Source organism: Cladophialophora carrionii (genome assembly GCF_000365165.1).
Source record: "Cladophialophora carrionii CBS 160.54 unplaced genomic scaffold supercont1.1, whole genome shotgun sequence".
NCBI lineage: Eukaryota > Fungi > Ascomycota > Eurotiomycetes > Chaetothyriales > Herpotrichiellaceae > Cladophialophora > Cladophialophora carrionii.
Window position 1 is genome coordinate 4307830 of NW_008481816.1, and position 23180 is coordinate 4331009.

The window sequence follows — 23180 nt, forward strand, 5'->3', positions numbered from 1 at the left end:
TGTGTGAATCCCAAGCATGCAATGGCCATGTCTCTTCTCTCAACCAGTGGCCACGAACGAACACGCATTTATGAGCGCCTTGCCATTGTACTTTAGTACCCCAGTCGAATGGCACGGCGTATGAAAGTACCATCGGATAAAATACTTATGCGGGCATGAAGTGAATTGACTGTTTCTCCTCGGGATCAAGTACAGCGATGCCATGATCAGGGTTTTACGGCTTTCCCACAACCCATGTCGCTGTTCAAAGCATCTCGATCGCCTCGACCATCGTGTCCAAAGCCTTTGCATCGACGTCTCGCCCACTCTTGACACCAACACCTTTGACCAACGCCTGTGCGACCGCACCGAGCTGTCTCCGCTTCGTGGCCTGTTCAAGCTCTTCGCTCTTCCCCTTCGCCACCCCGATCACCCTGTCCCCCAAATTCGCCAATCTCGCCACGTTGAGGCCATAGCTTCGGTGCGCCACCCCGTCACCCACTTCGTAAAGGAAGGTCACGTTCTCATCGTCCGTCTCGGTGAAGCGCATGTGCACGTTTTTGAGTTCCCCGGTGGGAAACCCGTCGGCCATGCGCGCCAGCATCTGATAGTGCGTGATGAAGAGGGTCAGACATTTCTTGTCGCGGACCAGATAGTCAAGGACGCTGGCCGCGATGGCCACACCGTCGTGGGTGCTTGTTCCACGGCCGAGTTCGTCGAGGACCACGAGGCTTCGTTCCGTGGCGAGCTTGAGCATGTCGCTGGTCTCGCTGAGTTCGACCATGAAGGTCGATTCGCCGGACATCATGTTATCAAAGGCGCCCATCCTGGTGAAGACGGCGTCGAGGATGCCCAGTTTTGCAGACGTGGCTGGAACGAAGCAGCCGATTTGTGCCATGATGGCGACCAAGGCAACGGAGCGGACGTAGGAAGATTTGCCGCCCATGTTGGGCCCCGTGACGAGGAGGGCGCGTGTGTCGACTTGCGAGAGGGAGACGTTGTTGGGAACATAGCTGTCGACGAGCAGCTGCTCTACCATGGGATGGCGGGCGCCTTCGAGTTCAATGCAGGTGTCTTGTGTAAAGTTCGGACGCACATAGTTCGGTTGGGATGCTACATTTGCAAGGGAGAGGAGGCAGTCCAAGGTCGCCAGGTTCTGGATCGTGTCACGAAAGAGCTGGTACTTGGTGCTGATATCCGCGAGGAGATCCTTGTATGCCTCGTCACAAGCGGCCGCGAGTGACTCCTTGTGTTGATCTCTCTCGCGCAAAAGCTTGACGACTTCTGGGGCGTGGAACCTGGACACCTTCTTTGTGCCTGAAATCTTGATCCACGATGCCGGGACCTTCTTGATAGTTGCCGAGTTGTTCTCGACCTCAATCAAATACTCGATCTGGGCAACGGTGGCATAATCCACGGGTCGTGTCTTGCCCAGCTTTTCGGCCGCGGTCTTTCGGAATTCTTCCAAGTCGTGTTCGACACTAGCGATACCAAACTTGTGCTCAGAAATGGCCTCGGTCTCCGAAGCGTCCGTAAAGAAGGAGTATTTATCGTTGGACTTGGCCGCCTGAAGATTGATCCTGTCTAGATACCCTACCACCTCTTTCAGAATGGTCGGCAGAGAGATCAAAGGGGACGAGATGAGCTCTGAGTCAAACCCCGTCGATGCCGCATCTGTCGCGTAGGCGAACTCGGTGGCCAGCATCTGCAATGATTGTAAGACGGTGAGTAATTCTGACCGTGTGCACTTGCCGTAGTAGATGCGAATCAGGCTTTTTTCCAGGTCAGTCCTGATTTTCGACAACACTCGTCGCATCTTCTCAGTTTGTACGGCTTTCTCGGAGTCAAGCAGTTCTTCGATAGCGTTCAGTCGGGTCTCAATGCCTTGCACGTCGAGGAGTGGACGTCCAACCCATTTGCGGAGCAAACGACCACCAAACTTCGTCTGGGTCCTGTTGAGCATCCAATAGAGACTTCCTTTCGTAGTATGATCTGTTTGGTTGAGGTATATTTCAAGGCTTGTGAGCGTATTGCCATTGAGAAGCATATGAGATCTGGCAGAGAATGGTTGGAAGTATTTCGTCAGTTGAAAGACGTGTTCAAGTCCGTACTCGGACAGGTGAATGATCATGGACGACAGGCAAATGGAGATGTGCTCCGGCAACCCAATGATCTTATCAAAGATTTTCGTGGCCTTGTCTCCATCCGACTCCGGGAGATCCTTGAGTCTCTCGGCATAGAATGTCGATATGTGGCTATGGGCTTGAGCTGCCATGGTTTTCTGCTTGGCCACACGCTCGACTCGGATCTTGTCACCAAACACATTTGTCTTACTCCCCGAGAGATGAAGCACAAGCTTCTCGGTAGCCTTTGAAAGTTCTCCAACAATCAGAAACTCGCAAGGAGCGATGTGGAGAAGTCTCGTTTCGATCTCGCTCCGCATGAAGCCGTCCTCAAAGTCGTCGTAGACGATATCGCCTGTGGCCGGCTGAACCGCGATAAAACCAACATGCACTTTTTCATCATTCTCTTGACCTTTGACGTTGGTTTCTGTCATGCAGAGCAGGAATCCAGTCGAAGGCGACTGAGGTGCAGGACTTCCTCGGCTGGTTTCGTCGACGCCTTCGATATCGTCGATATAGGTTCCCTTGGTGTACAAGTTGGTAAGTTTCCTCACAAAAGGCGCGTTCCTGTTATCTCCGGCCGCTTTCAACGCTGCAGTTTCCAGTTGTCTAACGACCCCAACCTTGTGACCTGCAGTGACAAGTCTCTTGACATGGACATGGAGTCGGTGGACGGGTATACTTGCAGAAGCGAACCGATCGATGTGAGCCTCCGACGGGTGTTCGTCGTAGCGGTATTTGCCTGGTATGCAGACGATGCCGAGCTCTTTAGCAGCAATTCTTGCGTCTTCTCCAAAGAATCTGAATTTGTAACCAACTTCGACGACGAGCAGGGTGTCCATATGCGTCCGCTTGATGTCCAGTACTTGTTTCTCCATGGGTGTCAATTTGCTTCCTCCTTTCTTTGAGCGAGCGGTTGGTCTCGGGGAGTCTTCAGCGACCTCTTCGTCACCATCTTCGTTCTCGTCAGCCACGGCTTCGTCTTCGAGCACATGGTTCCGCCGTTTGATGTCGGCAATGCTGTCGGGCTTTCCCAGCTTCTTGACAAATTTCCGGTGCAACTCATCCTTCCATCTCTTCTCAGTGCCATCCCGGTCGTCGAAATCGTGGTTTTCCTGCTGCTGGGTTGAAGAGGAGTAGAGGTATTTGGCGGTCCGTGACGGCCCAGGCTCGATCGTAGATGCGGCAAGGTTTTGGCCGTTAGCGACGACGGGCCGTAACGTCCTCAGACTGGTTTCATCTTCCAAGATGTCCTGACCTCCGATACCATCAGCTTCTTGGGTAACGGGGCCAAGGCGTCGTCTTTTCGTTGGCGGCACAGGCAGATCGTCATCGCTGCTGTCCTCAGACGCCTGCAGTTGAGGCTTGGGGGCAGGAGTCGATGAGGGTTTCCTGAAAAAGGCAGAGAGTGTCTGCTGTTTCTTCTGGGCAGAGGCCATCGTCCTCCTCTCGTCCTCCTCCCTTATTCTACAGCGGTGGCAGAGGTTGGACTAAGCGGCCGCATTGAATAGCGAGTGTAGAGTGTTTCCGCCAATCAAGTTTCCTGCATGGTCTACGGTGGAGGAAAACTGCCCGAAGCGGACGCGTTGTGCGCCTGCGTAGCGCGTCGCGTCCGCGCAGATTAGACGGATTACAGTCAGCAGGCAGGACATCCTCAGACATCCCAAGAGCCTTTCTGCGCTTATGTACCTTGATACGGTACCGATGCTTTAGCACATGCGTTTATTATTACCCTATCTATGAAACAAAGGGGGCCGTACGCGCCGCCCGACGCTGTCACAGGAAGTTATCGAAACGAACCTCCCCCAGGCGCACGAACTAGTATCCTTTGCTCTTCAGCTGGTCTTCGGTCCACTCCCAGAGCGCCTTAGCCCCTGTTTTCTCGTTCGCCCATTTGTTGTTCTTGTCGAGAACACCGACTGGGGTATAGAATCCACCGTTCTTCAATTGGTCCTTCTTGGCTCCGCTGGCGAGATACAGCTGGGTTAATGCACCAAACTGTGGGGGTTGAAACAACAATGGTCCGAATATCGAAAGAAAACAGCGGAGCACGAAGCTGTTCCGCTTGTTGGGTAAGTACAAATCTGTTTGGATCGTGCCTGTGGAGATCGTCAGAGACAATGCAGATCCGCCAACCGTTGAAGGAGAACAGACCTGGATGCAGTGAGACCGAAGTCAGCGAAGGATATCTTAGAGCTAATTCCGCGGCGAAAAGGATGTTTGCGGCCTTGGAAGCACCATACCGCGTCCAAGGACCTGTCTCACATAGTTTCTCCGTCGAGAGAATGGTGTCGATGTTTGGGGCGAAGGTGTACCCGTTGGAAGCGACGACCACGATCCTCACATCGGGGTTCTGCTCAGCGGCTGTCTTCTCCAACGTCGGCAAAAGCAACTTGGTCAACAGAGCGTGGCCGACGTGGTTTGTGCCGAGCTGAATCTCAAAGTCCTCGTTTGTCTTGCCAGGTGGCACTGCCATGATGCCAGCATTGAGAATCAGGAGGTCCAGTCGTGAATCGCGCTCCTTGACTCGCTCGGCCGCCGCTTTGACGGAAGCAAGCGACGACAGGTCAAGCGGCAGGTATTCGATATCGACCGTTTTCGGAGCGATGGCGGATCTGATGTCGGCGATGGCCTCCTCGGCCTTCGACTGGGTCCTTGCCGCCAGGAAAAGCTTTCTTGGTCTGTGCTTCGCTAACTGTAAAACCGTCTCCTTCCCGATCCCAGTGTTTCTGAAAAGCGTCAGCTTATGCTTGGCAGAATTCTTATAGCATGTTGGCGTCGAACCCTCCTGTCACAAGTATCACTTTCCCCGTCAGATCTGCGATGTCCTTGTCCGGCACGAAGTCAATGCTGGGACTAAAAGGCCACATTGCGGGGGCTAGCAAAGGACAGCGAATGAAGGAAATGCAGCTTGTTCAAGCCGGGTTCCAATCTATGCTCAGCACAAAGTGGCGAATTCTCCCTCTCGATGAAGAGCAGCGGATAAAGGATTGCAGCTTGTTCAGAGAAGGATTCCAATCGGTACTCAGCACCAGGTGGCAATTTCTTATTCTTCATCCTCTGTCAGTCTGCTACGCTTCTTATATTATCTCGTCCGGCACTGAACATACTCCCAGCACACGGTAACCCGACCGAGTTCGTCCTGTTGAGGACTCTCCCTGACAGCGACGCGACGTCGATGTTGAGGTGCTGCGTGCGGGTACAGTGGATTTGTCCCCCTAACTATGCGCTTTATAGTTAGCCTTGGCACACACGCTATTTGTTAAGCAGGCGAGCCTAGTCTCATGTTAAAGCAGATGAACCAATAGACTCTCATGGTATACGGAGCAACCAATGGGGGTAGAGGACGAAGCGGATATTCACCGACTGGCAGGCCACTAAGCCACCCACCTCCAAGTACAAAACACCGTTCAAGGCCAGCCGAGAGCGCATCTGGAGATCACAAACTGCCAATGGTCAGTCTTCATTTACGGCGTCCTGTCCTCGGCATTCACAATCTCAAAGGAATGTGAGTGGCCGGCTGGAATGGACAAATCATGGCCAACGCCGCTCGCAAGCGAAAGCGTCAGTTTGCCCCGAAAACCAAGACAGGGTGTCGAACGTGCAAGAGGAGGCATCTCAAGTGTGGAGAGGAGTGGCCTGAATGCTCGAACTGCCTGTCGGCGAGACTCTTCTGCGCCGGCTATGGCATCTGGGGTGGAGGCACACTAGGAGGCGAGCACGGCCGTAACAATGGCATTGCGACTCGACCAGCAAAGGAACTCGCGCCACCTGTGCCCGTTACGGCGCCAGCCTTGTCTAGACACCACACGCCGATGCCGTTCAAGGACATCACACCCGCCGAGCAGATCGGTTTCGACTACTTTGTCAACAAGACGGTGGCGAAGATACCAGGGGTGTTCCCGTCCAACTTTTGGACCGAGTTGGTCCTTCAAGCCAGTGCCTCCGAACTCCCGATTCTGCATGCGGCTGTCGCCCTTGGCTCGGCACACAGAAGTGCAGACCTCAACCGGTATGGGAGTTCCGTCCCCTCTTCCTTCTCGTGCTACAGAGAAAATGGCAAATTTGATCCACATGAAGCATTTGCCTTGGAGCAGTACAACAAAAGCATCTCACAATTGCGCAAAAACAAGTTCGAGGAGGAGAATGTGAAAGAAGTACGCACCGCACTGGTTGCATGCATATTATACGTCTCGCTCGAACTTCTGCGGGGCGACTACTCGACAGCTGTAACCCACACACGACATGGTTTGAATCTGCTGAAGCGACTGAAGAGAGGTTTCGACCCACGGGTGTTTTACCCCCGGAGGCTGCATGATTCGGTGGATGACTACCTGATCGAAGCTTTCACGCGGCTGAGCCTTCAATCAGCGCATGCTGGATCTATTCAAGCCATCTGCGACGTGGCTCATTCGCAAAGACTTTCCTCAGAATGGGATCTTCCTCATGTCTTTGTCGATATGTTCGAAGCAAGAAGGGCATTCGACTCGCTCAGGCATTTGATATTGAGCTTGACTGAACAATGCCGCCGCCTTGAGGCCAACGAGCAACAACCCTCCGAAGAGATCTTCGCCCAGCATCAACTTCTCCAGAAAGCGATGTCGACCTGGCTGCAGACATTCACGGCCAGCGTCCCAACCCTGCAGAGGGTCACCAGTTGCCGCCACTCCCTGGGTATCCCGCTGCTTCGCCTCCTTCACACCATGGCATCGATTCAGGTTGCAACGATGTTCAGCACTTCAGAAGCATGTTATGATGACTTCACCTCTGCCTTCACTTTCATCCTCTCCGAAATAGTTGCAGTCTACCGTAGGGCTAGCGAATTCCACAACCGTCCATTCACCAACGATGTCCGACTTACGGGGTTCAGCTTCACCTTGGACGTCGGTACCATCCCGCTGCTGTCATATGTGGCGCTGAAATGCAGGGTGCCCTGGCTGAGGAGGCAGGCCATCGCGATACTGCTGGCAGCGCCGCATCGGGAAGGCATCTGGGATGGCGTGGTGATTGCACACAACGCTGAGAGAGTCATGATACTAGAAGAGAACGGGTTCTTTGACCAATTTGCCTTGGACCTCGATCCGCGTCCCTTTGACCCTCCCGCGGAGAAGAACGAGCGTTACTTGGCCCACATTCCCAGCCTACCAGCCGTATCTCGTTTCCGCCACGTCAAAATTATTCCCAGTCGGGCAAGCACAGCGAGGGGCAAGCTGATATGCTGGCGCCAGAACCCTGATTGCAGTCAGGGTTTGGAGGAAGTGGTGGAGGATTTTGATCTGACTGCCGTTCACCAGGGGGAGTCCGATGGCGTCGAATTCCCTTGCTGACCATGCCTGCCTGCTTAGCATTTCCCAAATCAACGATTGTGTATCTCATCCCAATCATCAATCAGCTTGTCCGTGTGCGGCTGGTACAGCCACCTCATGTCATCGAAATTCTCGGCATTTTTGGCGTCCAACACTTTTCCCTCACGAACCAGTGTCTCTCTTTCCGCCAAGGGCATCCGTTGCACATTAGTCCGGTTCATTGCCCAGTCGAACACGGCATCGATCCGTTTCTGTCGAAGAGATTGCCAGAATCCAAGCGCATCCTTCAGCTGTATCTGCGGCTTGGACTTGAGCAGAACAAGCAGCCTAGTCAGGGCATGAATGTCTTCCAATGCCTGGTTGACGCCCTGTCCACTGCTTGGGGGCAACGCATGAGCAGCATCCCCAATGATGATCACTCTGCCCGTCTTGTCCGAAAACCACCTCTCCAACACGCCCATTCTCATGTAAGGCCACATATAGAGCGTCTCCTCATGCCCACAGACTGCGTCAATGATGCCCTTGGCCGTCTGACTCGTCCACTGATCTCGACTCTGGGCGAAGAAATCTCGCAAGAAAGCCTTATCCCGCCCCAGCGCCTCCCAATCCTCACGACTGCGGTCCTCCAACTTGGTCTGCATGGCCACCATGATGACCCTTCCCTCACGATCTTCCGGCATGAGGACCAAGGCCCCGGGCTTCCCTTGAATCGTACACGCGCGCTCATAGTCCCGATAAGGCCACGCCACGCTCTCCCAAGGGATATGGCCCAGCACGCCCACAACACCAGTGTACTCAGGTCCTTTGTCCCCGGGAGTAACATACCTCCTGATCAAGCTATGGATGCCATCTGCGCCGAACAGCATCGAAGCCCGCTCCTCCCGTCCATCGACTTTAAACACCACTCCAGCTTCACATTCTGACAGCACACCCTCGAACCGATTCCCCCACTGCACTTGCACGCCCTTCTCCCGGACCATCCCGAGCAATTCCTCCACCAGAATGCGCCTCCAGACTCGGTGGTTCCGAAACCCGTAGAGGCTCTCATTTGCGATCAGGACCTTGCGTGTCGTGACGTCCCCTTCGTCTTTATAGGTGCGATACTCGGAGAGCCAACACTGGTCGTGGATCCTAGGTAGGATACCCAGCGCACTGAGCACATTGAGACCGTTGGGTGTCAGCACCACGCCCGACGAGTATGCTGCGTCCGGCGCGCTGGGCGAGCGGAGATCGTAGACCGTTATATCTGTTGGGTCGACGAGATTGGCTTGGATGAGAGACAGGGCTAGGGACAAACCGGTGATTGAGGCCCCGATGATGGCTATGGATGAGGTCGTGCGCGTGGCCATGATCCAGACCGAGGGCGGAGAGCGAAAGGGCGTCTTTGGTGGCTGGGCTGCTACAGCCTGTTATAAGAGGTCGGAGCAGAGGAGTGCTCCTGTTCAATATGACACCGGGTCATCAGAACCTAGACTACCTCTGCACGGCACTGAGTCGGACTATGATTAAGTAGACCTAACACGACGGCAGGGGTCTGGAAGTTCCTTTTCGATGTTTGCCAGGTTCGTAAATGGGTGAATCTTACTCACTCTCGGCGTCCACCGATGTCCGCATGTGGGCAAACCGAATTGACTTCACCTTACCCTGCATTCATGCTCCCACTGTCTTGTCTGCGACTTTTGTCGTGCCAGCGCCGCAACAACAGCAGGTTGATGCCTCAACAAACAGGGAGATCGAGGCCTGCTCTCATACCGAGAAAGGTGTGGTTGACGCGACTGCACTCTGCCGTAGGGACTGCACTTGAAGCCCTAAAATCCGCTGTATTCGTCCAGTTGATTTCTATGAGACAATGCGCCGCGGTCCTGCTTTCTCACTGTCACTCTCCATGCTCATTGCTTCGACGCCTTGCTTCGAGCAAGGCCGTCGCACGCAATACCAGAGCGTAGCTCACATGCTTGTCTCTCTTCACTAGGTGCAACGGTCTCAGCCTAGTGTCTGGCCACCATGACAAAGCTACTGCAAGGCTGGCTTCTCAGCCTGATTCTCATATATTGACCCTGGCCTCAACCCGTACAGTTTCCTTCCCTTTCAATGCCTCTCTGATCAGACATCTTCCTTTTTGCAGCCTGTATTTTGTCTCAAGCTAGATGGAGTGTATGAACATCGTTAGCGAATTGTCCAATTGAGCAACCGTTGCCATGTGGCTTCTCAACACCACAACACTCAAGCTCCACGAGTTCCATTCCAACCCTCCGCCTTACGCCATTCTCTCGCGCACATGGGGCAAAGAAGAGGTACTGTTTCAAGATCTGGGGACTGCAGACTACAAGAGGAAGGAGGGCTACCCAAAGATTGAAGGCTGCTGTGCTCAGGCCAAAGCAGACGGCCTCGCGTACGCCTGGGTGGACACATGTTGTATCGACAAGCGGAGCAGTTCTGAGTTGTCTGAAGCCATCAATTCTATGTTCCGGTGGTACAGTGAAGCTCATGTTTGCTATGTGCATCTCTCCGATGTCGACAACGATCCATTGTCAAGGTCTTTCGAGAATAGCCGTTGGTGGACACGTAGCTGGACGCTGCAAGAACTCCTTGCGCCTACTCATGTGGTGTTTTACGACAGATTATGGCGCGAGATTGGGACCAAGATGAGTATGCTTGACCAAATCGTCGTGATCACGGGCATATCACGCAGACATTTGTCAGATCCAGCAATTGTGAAATACGAATGCGCGGCTGAGATAATGCTCTGGGCATCACGGAGAGAGACCACAAGAACCGAAGACATTGCTTACTGCCTAATGGGTATTTTCGACATCAACATGCCTCTATTATACGGAGAAGGCCTGCGCGCGTTTCAGAGACTGCAATCGGAAATTCTGACGAAAACAGGCGACCAGTCCATCCTAGCATGGACGTCCGAGTCTACTGCTCGAGTCGGACAGGACCTTCGCGTCTCTTTCGCGAGCTCTCCAACAAGCTTCTCAACCACCTCCATCGAACGAATGGCACAGGATGCAACTGCCGTATCGATAGACAACATGGGTATCTCTATTTCAATGCCATTAATCACAGCGACAGGCAAGCCTGCGCCTCGCAACGGTGCCGCCATGATCGGCATCCTCAATTGCCGTCGCGAGGGTAGAAGAATAGGGATACATCTTTGCATGGCCCCTGACAACACGAACTACATGCGGCAGTGTCCGAACAAATTGTTTGCTGTTGCGACAACGGTGCCAATTCCCCCTCCAGAGAGAATATATCTATCCATGTTCGAATACTTCACAATGCGGCAAAAGCCTCCGAAAGTTACACGGATTTCAATCCATTGCGCAGCAGAGAGCAAGCGGTGCTACCGGATAGTACACATAGGCGACCATTTTGGAAATCCGATCTCGTCCGGCGACCAATCTCAAGAATAGGGGTTCCTCTGGCGTGTCAACTTGGCCAACGGGCAGGGGTGTCTAGTAATGCTCCAGAACAACCGCAACTCGTGGTTTTCTTTGATCCTAGGCTACTGGCGCCACAGAGTTGGAGTCATGGTATGATGGGAGACTTGACGCAACATCTTCCCCTTTACGCTCTGCCGATCTGGATACGTATCAAGGCATCCATCTCTGATAGAGGTTACGCCGTAGAGTGCTTCAATGATCGGGCAACATACAACGTGGGTGACTCGACACTCACAGTAGAGATCCACCGGTTGCCTCTTCCCGGAGCGCTGTCAGGCATGACATCCTTCAAGGTGGAAATTATACAGAATAAAGCATGAGTCCAAGCTGTTTCCACATAGGAGGCCCAAGTCCAACTGTGTCGGTGATGAAGTTATCGGGCGCTTACCCATTCAAGTATCAACATTGTTGCCCGGCCTGAAGCTGACCTTACTGGTTGTCTTTGAATCAGAGGTCTTCCGTGCTCGCGGACCTCTCGGAGCTTGGGAGCTTGGTCACGGACTCGCGGAATTCAACCTTCGTAAACGAGGGACAGGCTGCTCTCGAGGCTAATGGTTGCGGATGCGAGGTGGTCTTTGCTGCAGTGCCGCCGAACCGACCGAGGAGAGTATAGAGGCCACCGGCCTGGATCTGTTGCTGCGCAGTATCCTCCGGGACGTGCCAGTGGTAATCTGCCATAAGTCACGGCGTACCGTGTGCGGGAGTTATGACTTCAAGCCGAAGATATCATGGTGTCCGTCGAGAAAATGTACCTAGGCAGTGTTGAGGTCCCCTGATGCGGGTATCCTACGGCAGCAGCCAAACGCCGTGATGCGTCTGTTCCATCGCTCCTAAGCCATGGAGATGACAGTAGCCGTCTTCGTGAGTATCTCCATAATCGCACATGAACACTGATATCGCCTAGTCGCGCAATACAAGAAGCTCGGTAATGCCCAACGCGTGGCCGTGTCTAGGGATTGGCCCGTGGGGTTATGCTGCTGCTGCTCTTGGTGCTTCAGCTGAGCACCTTAACTAAGCCTTCCTGGGTGCTTCCCCACCGCCAGCCGCAGCCCCCAAGCCTCCGAAAGCGGCACCTAGGGCATCCACGGGCATGGGCATACCCAGCGGTAGCACCACTCGCCAAAGCCACGCGATTCACGATGAGATCACCACTTTAAGACCCACACAGGCAGTACGGAGTACTCTATACAACCTCCATTCCGCTTTTGAGAGTCGACGGGACAATCATACCCTTATCCTTCACCTTCTGACCGCCACTGCCGTGATCAGCTTCAACTAATTATGAGCTTGTCCCCAGGTGCCGCCTCCATCCACACGCCCAGCCATGGAACAGTAACGCTGCTCATCCTCGGCGCTGGATGGACATATCAATTCCTCCATCCACTTCTCGAGAGGGAATCATGCATAACGTACGCGGCAACCACGTCCACCGGCCATGACAACACCATTGAATTCAGATTCGACCCAGAGTCCGATGACCTTGAGCCATTCCGGAGGTTGCCGTTGGCCGAGTATGTGCTGATTACGTTTCCGCTGAAAGGCAAAGGACCGAGCAAGAAGGTGGTGGGCATGTACGAGGCCACGCATGCGCGATCATTGAGCCCTGAGGCAGGCTACGGTGTCGAGATAGCAACCGAGACGAAATGGATCCAATTAGGCAGCACGGGCGTCTACACTACCGCCGACTGGGTCAATTGCGACACGCCAATTGATGGTTCCAACGAACGAGGGATCGCGGAGGACGAACTCATCGCCTTGAACGGCTGCGTGCTGAACCTTGCGGGTCTCTATGGCGCGCAACGACAACCGGGAAGTTGGATCCCTCGAGTGGCAAAGACGCAAGAACAGCTCGGCGACAAGGGGGCTCTACATTTGATCCACGGCATCGATGTTGGTAGAGCGATCATCGCGGTGGTCAAGGAGGATCAACGTTGTAGCAGTGCGTCAGAACCGGATGCGTCGCCGGTCTTCGGGAGGAGGTGGATTATTTCCGATTGCGTCAGTTACGACTGGTGGCAGATCGTGTGGGACTTCAATGGCGAGTCTGAGGAAGCGGTCTTCTCAGAGGATGATACTGAAAAGGCGGCAGAGGTAGACACGAAGGGGAAGTATCGCGGCTGGGTCATGGACTTGATGGACAAGAAAGGCGTGCGAGGTCTCCCGAGACCGCCCGAGCTGTTGGGCAGGAAGCTGGACGGGAGGGAGTTCTGGTCCAGACTTCGACTGAGACCGGAAAGGGCGTTGAAGAGGTGAACAGCATCAGATGGTTGGGAAGAATTCGTGCGCATGGTGTACGACACAGATCGGACACGGAAGCGGAGGCTCTCGGCGCGAATGAGATATATGCAGCATCGCCGGCTAAGGTGCTCATGCCTTCCGCCTTTACCGTTCCGCTTACGATCGCTTTGCCTCAGATGCTACCGTGGCTGGTATCAACTCCGTCAGGCCCAAGCCTGACGGCTTCCAAGTCAAGACATGCTGGGCTCTGCCTGATCTGATCACCGCATTGGTACCCCAAATTACGGCTCCGTGAGAAGTCCCTTTGTACGCCTCATCAATTCGACATCGTCCAGATCAGCGGGACCTATCTACGCATGATCGGGAACACTGGCTGCGCCTTCTCGCTGTCTTGCACTAGACACGAGATAACTGTTAGACATGCTTGAAAGGACGAAGCAGTCGCATGCAACGCTTGGTCGATCAGGCTTCCCTCAATTCATTCCGACCTTGCTCGATTTCCACTCGCAAGGCTACGCTCAACATACCCCCTTGCTTCCTCTGGAACATAGTGCGTCACAACGGAGGTGCCATGGACATGATAACGTGGGTTCTCCGTCCCCTGATACATACACGCACGCACGACGACAATCAGCCACTTAGTGTAATGTGTACAGTATCATAGCAAGTCAGCAGAGCTCTCTGACGGGGGTTATGAACCCTGCAGGCTCCGCGACAACATCGCAACGTATGACCGGAATCGAATCCTGCCTCGAGCATTACGCAACGTCTAGCACGTTGATACTTCTACCACGTTCTTTGGCCGCAAGGTATGTGTGTCTCAGGGGTCTCTTTGTTGGGACCGGCGGCAGTCAGTCAGTTGGTTGGTCAGTTCTCGCGAGACTGAACCTCCACTCACTTCACACGTCCGCGTGCTGTGTAGGTTACATTCCCGCTCGGCATCAGTCCGGCGGCGATGCACAAGTTGGCCCATCCGGACGGTGAACTGGCCACGTCCCTCGCAGCGGCAAGCATCAACGTGGGCATTTGTCTCTCGTCGTACGCGACCACGTGGCTGGAAGAGGTGGTCAAGGACCGGAGCAGGACCCAGCAGCTCCTAGATCGGGCTGAAGGTTGTTTCTCCCCCTTTTGTTGCCTCTGCGGACCGTTCTGGCTTACGATATGCGCGACTAGCCGCCGGCTACAAGGCGCTGTTCCCCTCAGTCGATGTGCCCGTGCTGGGCCGTCGGCTCAATGAGTTCCGCAATGCGTTCTCGCTGCCCCCGGACCTTGGCTTTCCCAATCTCCTCTCGACGGGGCACGATGAGTTTGCCGACGGCGCGAGCTCGCAGGACTACGGTAAGTTGAAATATTCGAAATGGCGCCACTACTTTTGACTGATGATGGGTCCGCGTGATGTCCAGACGCCAGTTTGGAATGGGCCGAGATCATCCCCTGGCTGCGAAGAAACACGAACATGCAAAGCTGGTTGAAAGGCAGTGAGTAATTACTAGCCTGCTGGCTGCTCCCTGCCAACCACCTACCAGCAAGGTCGGCTTGTCGTGGAAACACCTGCAAAGCTAACATCTTGTCCTTGTCCTGCCTCACACCAGTTCTCAATCCCGCCAACGTTCAGCTGGCCATCAACCACGGTGTCGACGGCGTCGTTATATCCAACCACGGAGGCCGTCAGCTGGACGGCGTGCCGGCCACGCTTGACTGCCTGAGAGAGTGTGCCATGGTAGCGAAGAGCGTATCCAGATCGCAGTGGATGGAGGCATCCGGCGTGGTTCGGACATCTTCAAAGCCCTCGCACTCGGGGCACAGCACTGTTTCATAGGCCGCGTGGCCATCTGGGGGGCTCGGTGTGAGTTGATTACTTTCTCATGGCCGCATTGCATTGCATGGGTCCGTCCGGCGGGCGGCGGGCGGCTGTCGGCGGGAAATGGATTGCCTAACACTCGGTGTCATCACAGTATAATGGACAGCAGGGCGTCGAGCTGGGCTTGAAGGTGCTCCTGGACGAATTCCGGACCACAATGGCACTTGCAGGGTATGTATGGATCAATACCTCGTACAGAGTGTACACTACGTACACGTACACGTACACACCAGATACAGACACGTGTCCGATACGATACCCTGTGATGGGCGTGGCAAGAGACTCGGTGGCTAACCAGCATGATCGATCTGCAGATGTCGCACGGTCAGTGATATCTTGCCAGATCACCTTACGTTCCTTGGACAGATGGGGGGCGACTCCTGAAGTTGTAGTTGAACATCGCTTTTGACTGGAAGCCTACGTTGCCACTGTGTATAGGGGTGGGGAGGGTAGGGTAGAGTTTGTGCTATGTTTATGGTGATAGATGGAAACGAATGGACCACATTTGGGCTGCTGAACACTCCCACGTAAATTCACGCTTGAGTTCCGCCATTGTCTCCTGATGGCATGTCGGTCCTTGGAAGTGCTCTGTACTCATACAGTGAAAGATTGCTGCTGAGTATGGCCGTGGGTGGGAACCGAGGCAGAATGGATCGAGGCTGGTTGGAACTGTATGTGTCGCGAGCAATCTAGCTGCAATGGTCGCCGGTCTATCGGTAGTGTCGGACGGAGCGACGTTTGCGAGACCGCGATGAGGCCCTAGTAGGGTCAAGGCCATCCACATCAAACATTAAACGTGGGTGAGATTCCCGATCTGCGATTTCAAAAGAGAAGGCCATTCCGGACCAACACGACCGCGGCGAGCTTTGTTAAGCAATACCTCGAACCACAGCGGAAGGATTCTCCCGCTCCCGTATGATACCTACTTGGCCTTCTACTTTGGTCATAAGTGGTTGTTGAGGGAAACAATCTCTACGGAATGACCTCGTCGGCACCATGGACGGGGCTATCGCTCGGGAAGAGCGCGTCAACCAAGCGGCCCGTGGATGGAGAGAACCCGGGCCACTGTGGTCGAGAGGTGGAACACAAATGGTAGTGACTCCTGTAGGACATGAGACTATAAATGGAAGAGCCCAACAAGTATGAGGCATGAAGCATGAAGCGATTGTCGTGAACCTGGTGAGAACGGATGCAGGATGCGCTACTTTGTCTCACGGATGCAGGATGCGCTACTTTGGACTATTTGACATGGCATTGCCATTTTGCTGATGGAATCCTTCTTGTCAGCCCAGTCCAGTCCAGTACTTCCAGGGTGGTCTCCTTGCAGTATCCGACTCCGCAAGGGCAAAACATCCACCCGGAGATGCGGTAGTCCGGGTGTCCCTCGGTTCGCTCTGCCAGCCTGCTCAGAAATATTCGCCCGATTCAGGTCCTCGGCGAAGCAGGTGTAACATGATCGCAATTCGCGTTGAAATCGCTCAGCTCGAATATGTCGCCCATCATGTCCAGTACTGGTCAGGTTCCCACCACCTGACTGTTCATCACAAAGATTGTCGCATCGTCGCGTTGTGCCATTCTGCCTTCCAAATCATCTCTGTTCGGTTCATTTGGAAAGTCCTGTCGTCGATGCAGCAGCACGCCTCTTCTTCCTAGTAGACTGGGTCGTCTCTTGGCTTCCTTCAAGACCTCGTTTGGTGGTGGGCCTCTTGTTCAGCTCAAACACCCGGATCTCATCTCCATCCCGAAAGCCATTTTGCCATATCGTGCCTTTAGCTTCCTCTACGCCGAAGAGCCGAGTCCTGTCTGGCAGCCACGCTTGAGATTCTTGACTTGCATCTCCAGAAGCCTGGATAATCTGGAAGAGTAAAGTTGCCGGGTCAAGTCGCTTGTCATTAGCAAAGGACGACAGTATACCGTAGAGCGGTGTATGTGAGAAGGTGACCATCCGAGTCGACATTTCGTAGTATTTGAGGTAGAGCGCAACTTCGACCATGAGCAGAACACGCGAGCCCGCGATGATTTTGTGCGCAAGGATATGGTCGGCTGGTAACAGCTTCTCGCCCATGAAGTACAATTTTTGAGAGTCAGTTGCAAATCCAGTGCGTTCCTCTACCAATTCCTGCAATCTAGCGACTGTGTCCTCACACGCTACGTTGACTGTACAGGTAATGGAATTATCGGAGAGATCTCCGTGGTGTATGTGATAGATATGGACGTCATATCTTTCGGGTGGTGGGCGTGGTGTGATGGTGAGGGCCGGGAAATGTCTTTTAGAACAGTCCCTGTCGGTGAGTCCTAGCTCTTCGCAGGTGAACGGAGTTCCGTCCGCAAGGCGAGTGCAGTGTATGTCTTTGAAGACATTAGCGTCGTAAGACTCAAACTCTGGTTGGCTTCTAACTGCTTTGTCGACATCTTCCAGAGTTTTACATGTCGTTAAGTCAGCGGAGACAACGATCGGTTTGTAGAAGACGGCAAGAGTCTTTTTCGCTTGCGGATCTGGCAATGACATGGTGTCGTCGCTCTTGACTTCCGTTCCACGATCAGATTGATGGGGTGGGTCCATCGCGGGATCGTGTCTCATGGAATGACTGATTGACTAGGTTAGTAGTAGTGAGGTAGTGAGGTGGTGAGGTGGTGAGGTGGTGAGGTGACGAAAAAGTGAAATCCATTAGAAGTAGAGTCGAGGAAGAAGGTGAAGTGATGGCCACCCATAGAGCCACATCAAAGGGAGCTCTCAAATGCTTGGCAGAAGGTCGAGCTTTGTCCAAGGACACTTCGTAAAGTGATATTCTGGCCTCCAATTAAGAGCTCGATCAGCGTCTAATCCTGGAGGTGTAACATTCGAGCTTCCTGGTTGTTGTTTAAAGGACCCTTAAAGACTTGTCGTGATGCCTTTCATGCAGATGACCATTACCAGGTCCTTGAATGAGCACGGCGTTTGACATCCTCAGTCTGGGTTATCGTGCAGCACCGAAATCGAGTTTCTTCGCCACGCCCTTGAATTTGTTCTCATCGACTACAAATCCCGGAGCAGCCGCCTCGGAAGAACCCATTTTCGAATCGCCGCCACCTTGCTTGGGCAAATTCTCCTTGCTGGTGGGTCGTGGGTCAATCGTCCACCAGACGTGTTCCAATGCTCCTCTGGCGGTGACTCTCTTCCGGGGGTCAAGCTTCAACATGGCCATGAGTAGATCGACACCAACAGACCCTGCTGTAGGGAACATCTGCATGTAGAAGGTCTTGTCTCGGACGGGTATTTTCTTGTCCAATTCGAAGTAGTCCTTTAGCTTGGAGACGCCAGGCCAGTTCTCTTCGTTGGGCGTTCCTACCGCCTCGCAGATTTTATCAAGTTGAGCGACTGTTCCACCTCCGGTCGCTAGGACTTCCTGATTGGCTACATCGGCGGCTGCGTAAGGACGGCGTATCAGCAGCTCTGCGAAGACCATACCGATACTCCAGATGTCGATTGCTCCGCTATACTGCCTCGCACCGAACAACAGCTCAGGAGGCCGATACCAAAGTGTGATTACTGCGGACGTCATCTGGTACCGTGGGTCTCCAAATGAACGGGCGAGGCCGAAATCGGCCAGTTTGACTTCTCCGTCGGCCGCAATGAGCAAGTTGTTTGGCTTGATATCTCGATGAAGGATGAAGTTGGAGTGGCAGTAGTAGATTGCTCGACATAACATCCCCATCCACGCTTTCACATCAGCGGCACCGTAACTCACGGACTTGTCTCGAATCAGCTCTTCGAGATTGCCGTTTGGGAAGTATTCGATGACCATGTTGATGTTCTGGTCTTTCGAGGAGAACACGTCAAGCAGGGCGACAATGCTCGGGTGCGAGATCTCCTGCAGATACTTGATTTCACGGATCGTGTCGACGTTGAGTCCCTCCCTCTGCTGTGAAGGATCGACCTTGAACTTCTTGATAGCTACAAGTTTCGTTGGATCTGATCTCAGGTGGCCTTTGTATACAATGGCGTAGGTACCTTCACCCAACTTTTTCCCTGAGACATGACATCAGTCATTTTCTATCGGAGGCTCGGTAGGTTAGACAGACCTTTGACGTACTTGTTGCTGATCTCCTCGTTCATTTTCTCCGCCATATCAACGTCAGCAGATTGTCTGTGCGAAGGCGAAGGTGCTGCAGGTGGGGGAGGTTTGGGGATTGATTTTCTCATGGCCAGAGACTTCGCTTTTGATGGTGACAAATTGGCATTTATATTTGAAGGGGATCGCGGCATCAGCGGTGACACCGCATTTGATGACGGAGCCATACTGAATGCCCGCCGTGAAAGTCGGGCCCCTTGACTATTCAAGCTCGAGTATTGAAGCAGCCATGCAAGGGCGCTTCTTGGTTCCCGTTTTCAAGCAACCAGCGGTGAAGAATCTTCGATCACTATAGCTGGAGCTTCGACCAACTCACGGAGTGGCTGTAGTTTTTGGGCGATTAGTGATGCGTACACTTGGACTGTGTTGATGAGCGTTGATCGAAACTCCAAGAGGACGCCCATTCGAAGTGGGCTTCTCAACGAGGCTGAAAGGCTTGGCACAAAGTGCTCTTCGATAATACCAATAGCACGGCTGTACTTCGCCGTACCTCACAGCCTGAACTTGCAGCTTCATGGAACGATATCTCCGATAAATTTTGTGCCATCAACAACACGAACACGCCGCGCCTGTGCCAGCCACGGTACTTGTTCCGAATCCCAGTGCCATGCTACGAGATACCAGACTATAGCTCTTCATATTCCTCGGTCGTCAAAATGAACACGCGCCAACCCAGAGCTGCGTTCTCCCTCCTCTCTTCCCTGCTCCGGCCATCTTCAACAGGAGCAACAAAATCCCTCCTCACAGACAACTACCTCTGCTTACCATGCCGACACCAGCAGAAACGACTGCTTCATCGCGAACTGCCTATGAACGGCTACATCCCTTCTCCTACGCCCTTCGTCCCTGATGTCCCCACATTCCTGAAATTGATCGGTCGCGAACTCTCCAAACACGCCAGCAAGATAGAATCGTGGGAGGAATTGTTCACGCTGACATCCAACCAACTGAAGTCACGGGGCATCGATCCGCCTCGGACAAGGCGGTATCTGCTGAGGTGGAGAGAGAAGTTCCGGAGAGGGGAGTTTGGGGTTGGAGGGGATTTCCAACATGTCAAGGACGGCGTGGCCGAACTGAGGGTCGTCGAGGTGCCCAGTCTGAAGAAAGATCTCGCCACGGGAGCACCGGTAGCCGGAACAGTCACGATCGGAAGAAGTCCTGGGATGCAGAAATTGATTGTGAATGTGCCGAATGGCTCCAGTACCTACGAACTATTGCCGGGGCAAACGACTGCAGACTTGAAGAAGCCGCATGGCTTTGCGCTGAAGAATGGCTACATCATCAAAGGCAAGCAGGTGAAACCTATGGCGGGAACGAATGGGAGTGGTGCTACAGTACGGGCCGTCGAGGGTCTCTGGGAACATACGAGAGGGCGAAAGATTTATGGTGGTGAAAGGAGGCGGGCAGAGACGTTGCATAAGATGCGAGTGGAGGAGAATAAGAAGAATGCAAGGTAGACGGGGGAACCGCCCGTATTGGAAAGATGATTGCTGTCACTTTTGTACCGACCTTGCGCGGATCATCAGGCGGACCTGTACATTAACAGCGGCTATGCTTTGGCGTATAGCCTAGGTATTGAGTGTTCATGCTCCATCAGTGAGTTGGACTTCTCCCGCCGAGGGCGGAAGAAACGTTGAAATCCGTCGAATCCTCCGTGATGGCCAGGCGCGACGAACACATGATGCCCCCAAGCGCTTCCGAGAAGTCCCTTCGTCATCCAGGAACGTGGGAGTAGACCAGTAATCGAGTGCAGAGGGTATGGAGGAATAGCTCACAGGAACACAGCCGACAGGGTCAAGCCTGTGTGGTCCAAACCTACCACGAGGTCCAGCGTTGTGTGGCCATTTGTACCTCGTAGTCACCTCCCACGGTCGGCGTGGGTTTCCGAGGATGTCAGGCGAAGCCTAATACCTGAGAGCATCTCGAGGCGAGCATTCCCACACGATGAAATCTCGGGTGTTTCGGCTTGGTCTCAGCTGAGTATGGATCTCCCGGTGGGTATTCGTCGAGGACTGAGTCAGTGGCAGTCTACCACTGACCGTGCGCTCGCTGGCGGCATTGAATTATATGCGCTGCCACTCGCACTTGAACGAAACATGGATGCCCCTTTGCGCATTTTCCTGGCGTTGGCTGACGTGCGCTGGCTGCGGCAAGAGCGAGGACCCAATCCTCTTCCTCATCGATGTGGCTGCGCCCGAGGCAAGAAAAGCAGCCGACGGCTCTTTCACTACAGATGTCGTTCTAGGAAACGTCTACTCTTAACAGCACAGTGTTGGTGTCCAGGCACGAAGAGCCATTTCTCTGACCTCGGTGTCAAGGGGTTGGTAGGTGTGGAGCAGCAAAGCTCAATCTGTACTCGTAAGCATCCTCTTTCCTTTTGTAGAACGGTACCATCCAGGGGGGCCGCAGTTGGGTGGCAGTCCTGATCCTTGGATTCCTGCGTCAACTTGCTAAGATATGAGGTTCCGTTCGGTCGGACACTCTAATTAAAGCGGATCATGAAGATCGTTCTGCAGATCCTACTACATTGATATCCGTCTGTGGACCTCGAGGAGGTGCCCTCTTGCTCCGGCGGGCCTCTAGGTCAACGGCTGAGGCACTATGCTCATAATTGGACGATGCAAAACAGTCCGGTTGCTTGTCATAAATTGCCGCTTTATTGTTCGCGTTGTCGTGAATTGGACGCGGCTTACGGAGTGCGAATATGCCGTTTGGCCGTCGACGGAAACGGGGGCGCCTCGACGGTGTCTGGCCATATAAGATAACCCAAACTCAGACGGACGGGTGTTTGTAACAGCAGTCATGCTAGGTCATGGGATGGAGCGATGAGCATAGACCGGAGAGCATGTCATGCATATTACCATGATGTCTCAAGCACCGAGATGAAGACGTTCTCGCTTCATGCTAAAGCGAGGACATGCAGTGCCGCTCACAGAGAGAACCAGGGCTAAAACTCGCCAAGTGCGTTTGATCCAGGGGCACTCGGCCGGGGAAGCTCTCGGAGAAGCCACCGTTAAAGATTGGCGTCCCCCGGAGTGGGGAAAATTCTCCTTTGGTGCGTGCCACTGGTGCTCGAATGTTGCTTTGACTCGGCACGATATCGAAAGCAGTCACTACTCATGCACGCATAGACATCGGAATGCCGAATGCAGAATACCTTGCAGGGTTTGCTGGGCGGGCGTGAAAGTTCCGAAGAAACACAAATTATTGGGAGTGAGAAAGCAGAAAGCAGGCTTGACGAAAACAACATGTTTGATACAACCCGGCATGAGTCGCGCCTATTCGGCTAGCACAACTGGGCTTATCGCAGCATGGCAAGCTGGCCAAAGGCGAGGGAAAGGTCAAGTGCAGAGACGCGTCGGATGGGCAAACTGGCGGCTGCCACAGGTCTCCGAGAGTTGCACTTGCTCGTGGCCGGCTGAGAACAACAACGTGTGATGATCACGACTTCCGAAGATGAAATCGAGGTGATAAAACTAGGCCGTGACCAATAACGAGCAGAATTGGGAGTAATGCTGGCCCTTCAGGAGAGTGGTTGCAGTAATGCAGTTTCTCAGCCAGAGAATTGGCTGCGGCCGCGGCAGGACTTGCTCGTGAAGAACGACTCGGAGGCACGATTCATTGGCCGACAGGGGAGCGTAATTTGACAGGCCCCTTGGGACACTGGAGGCTGGCAGTTGAATGCCGGAGCTGCTGTCCAAGGGCGTTGGCCATTGGTGGGCGGACGCCCGAAATATGGGTCGTGTTTAGCTGCAGCTTAGCCGCAAGTTGCTTGACCTCGCACACCTTGTGCCTGCCCCCCCGGCTGCCTTCTGGGCCGGTGCCTGCATGCCCCCAATCTGCAGCTAAGCCTGCACCTTCGCACCGCACTTGGACATATTGATGCTAGCTCGTAGTATCTCGCTCAAGGGCCAGCAACGAAGATTTGGCCGGCTGTGACCAGGGTGGAAAATCCTTAGCATCGACACCGGCACGGCCCTCGCTGAAAGGTGAAGGCCTCCTTGCTCTGTGCCTGGTCACTCGTCTCGTCGCCCGTCTCCCTGTCAATTCGGTCAACATCACACGCCCTGTTGACCACCACCAGCGACCGCCGTGTCCAATTGCGTGTCAAA

The 23180-nt window shown here is 53.9% G+C and overlaps 10 protein-coding genes across 10 annotated transcripts; 5 read left to right on the forward strand and 5 right to left on the reverse strand.

Annotated features, from left to right (window-relative positions):
- Positions 1-244: 244 nt before the first annotated feature.
- G647_01535 (uncharacterized protein) lies at positions 245-3541 on the reverse strand (the record flags this gene model as incomplete). Its single annotated transcript, XM_008724934.1, has 1 exon — positions 245-3541. The coding sequence occupies one exon, from the start codon at positions 3539-3541 to the stop codon at positions 245-247; it is 3297 nt and encodes a 1098-aa protein (XP_008723156.1).
- A 379-nt stretch (positions 3542-3920) lies between these two features.
- On the reverse strand, positions 3921-4972 carry G647_01536 (uncharacterized protein; the record flags this gene model as incomplete). Its single annotated transcript, XM_008724935.1, has 3 exons — positions 3921-4201; positions 4257-4831; positions 4887-4972. The coding sequence occupies 3 exons, from the start codon at positions 4970-4972 to the stop codon at positions 3921-3923; spliced, it is 942 nt and encodes a 313-aa protein (XP_008723157.1).
- Positions 4973-5638: 666 nt separating this feature from the next.
- G647_01537 (uncharacterized protein) lies at positions 5639-7429 on the forward strand (the record flags this gene model as incomplete). Its single annotated transcript, XM_008724936.1, has 1 exon — positions 5639-7429. The coding sequence occupies one exon, from the start codon at positions 5639-5641 to the stop codon at positions 7427-7429; it is 1791 nt and encodes a 596-aa protein (XP_008723158.1).
- A 29-nt stretch (positions 7430-7458) lies between these two features.
- G647_01538 (uncharacterized protein) lies at positions 7459-8757 on the reverse strand (the record flags this gene model as incomplete). Its single annotated transcript, XM_008724937.1, has 1 exon — positions 7459-8757. The coding sequence occupies one exon, from the start codon at positions 8755-8757 to the stop codon at positions 7459-7461; it is 1299 nt and encodes a 432-aa protein (XP_008723159.1).
- An 849-nt stretch (positions 8758-9606) lies between these two features.
- On the forward strand, positions 9607-10827 carry G647_01539 (uncharacterized protein; the record flags this gene model as incomplete). The annotated part of the gene is made up of 1 exon (XM_008724938.1): positions 9607-10827. One exon carries the CDS (start codon positions 9607-9609, stop codon positions 10825-10827), a length of 1221 nt encoding a protein of 406 aa, XP_008723160.1.
- A 1311-nt stretch (positions 10828-12138) lies between these two features.
- G647_01540 (uncharacterized protein) lies at positions 12139-13110 on the forward strand (the record flags this gene model as incomplete). Its single annotated transcript, XM_008724939.1, has 1 exon — positions 12139-13110. One exon carries the CDS (start codon positions 12139-12141, stop codon positions 13108-13110), a length of 972 nt encoding a protein of 323 aa, XP_008723161.1.
- A 940-nt stretch (positions 13111-14050) lies between these two features.
- On the forward strand, positions 14051-14914 carry G647_01541 (uncharacterized protein; the record flags this gene model as incomplete). The annotated part of the gene is made up of 4 exons (XM_008724940.1): positions 14051-14207; positions 14269-14433; positions 14499-14573; positions 14688-14914. The coding sequence occupies 4 exons, from the start codon at positions 14051-14053 to the stop codon at positions 14912-14914; spliced, it is 624 nt and encodes a 207-aa protein (XP_008723162.1).
- A 1645-nt stretch (positions 14915-16559) lies between these two features.
- On the reverse strand, positions 16560-17519 carry G647_01542 (uncharacterized protein; the record flags this gene model as incomplete). The annotated part of the gene is made up of 1 exon (XM_008724941.1): positions 16560-17519. One exon carries the CDS (start codon positions 17517-17519, stop codon positions 16560-16562), a length of 960 nt encoding a protein of 319 aa, XP_008723163.1.
- Positions 17520-17913: 394 nt separating this feature from the next.
- Positions 17914-19235, reverse strand: G647_01543 (uncharacterized protein; the record flags this gene model as incomplete). Its single annotated transcript, XM_008724942.1, has 2 exons — positions 17914-18965; positions 19019-19235. The coding sequence occupies 2 exons, from the start codon at positions 19233-19235 to the stop codon at positions 17914-17916; spliced, it is 1269 nt and encodes a 422-aa protein (XP_008723164.1).
- A 489-nt stretch (positions 19236-19724) lies between these two features.
- Positions 19725-20525, forward strand: G647_01544 (uncharacterized protein; the record flags this gene model as incomplete). Its single annotated transcript, XM_008724943.1, has 1 exon — positions 19725-20525. The coding sequence occupies one exon, from the start codon at positions 19725-19727 to the stop codon at positions 20523-20525; it is 801 nt and encodes a 266-aa protein (XP_008723165.1).
- Positions 20526-23180: the final 2655 nt, after the last annotated feature.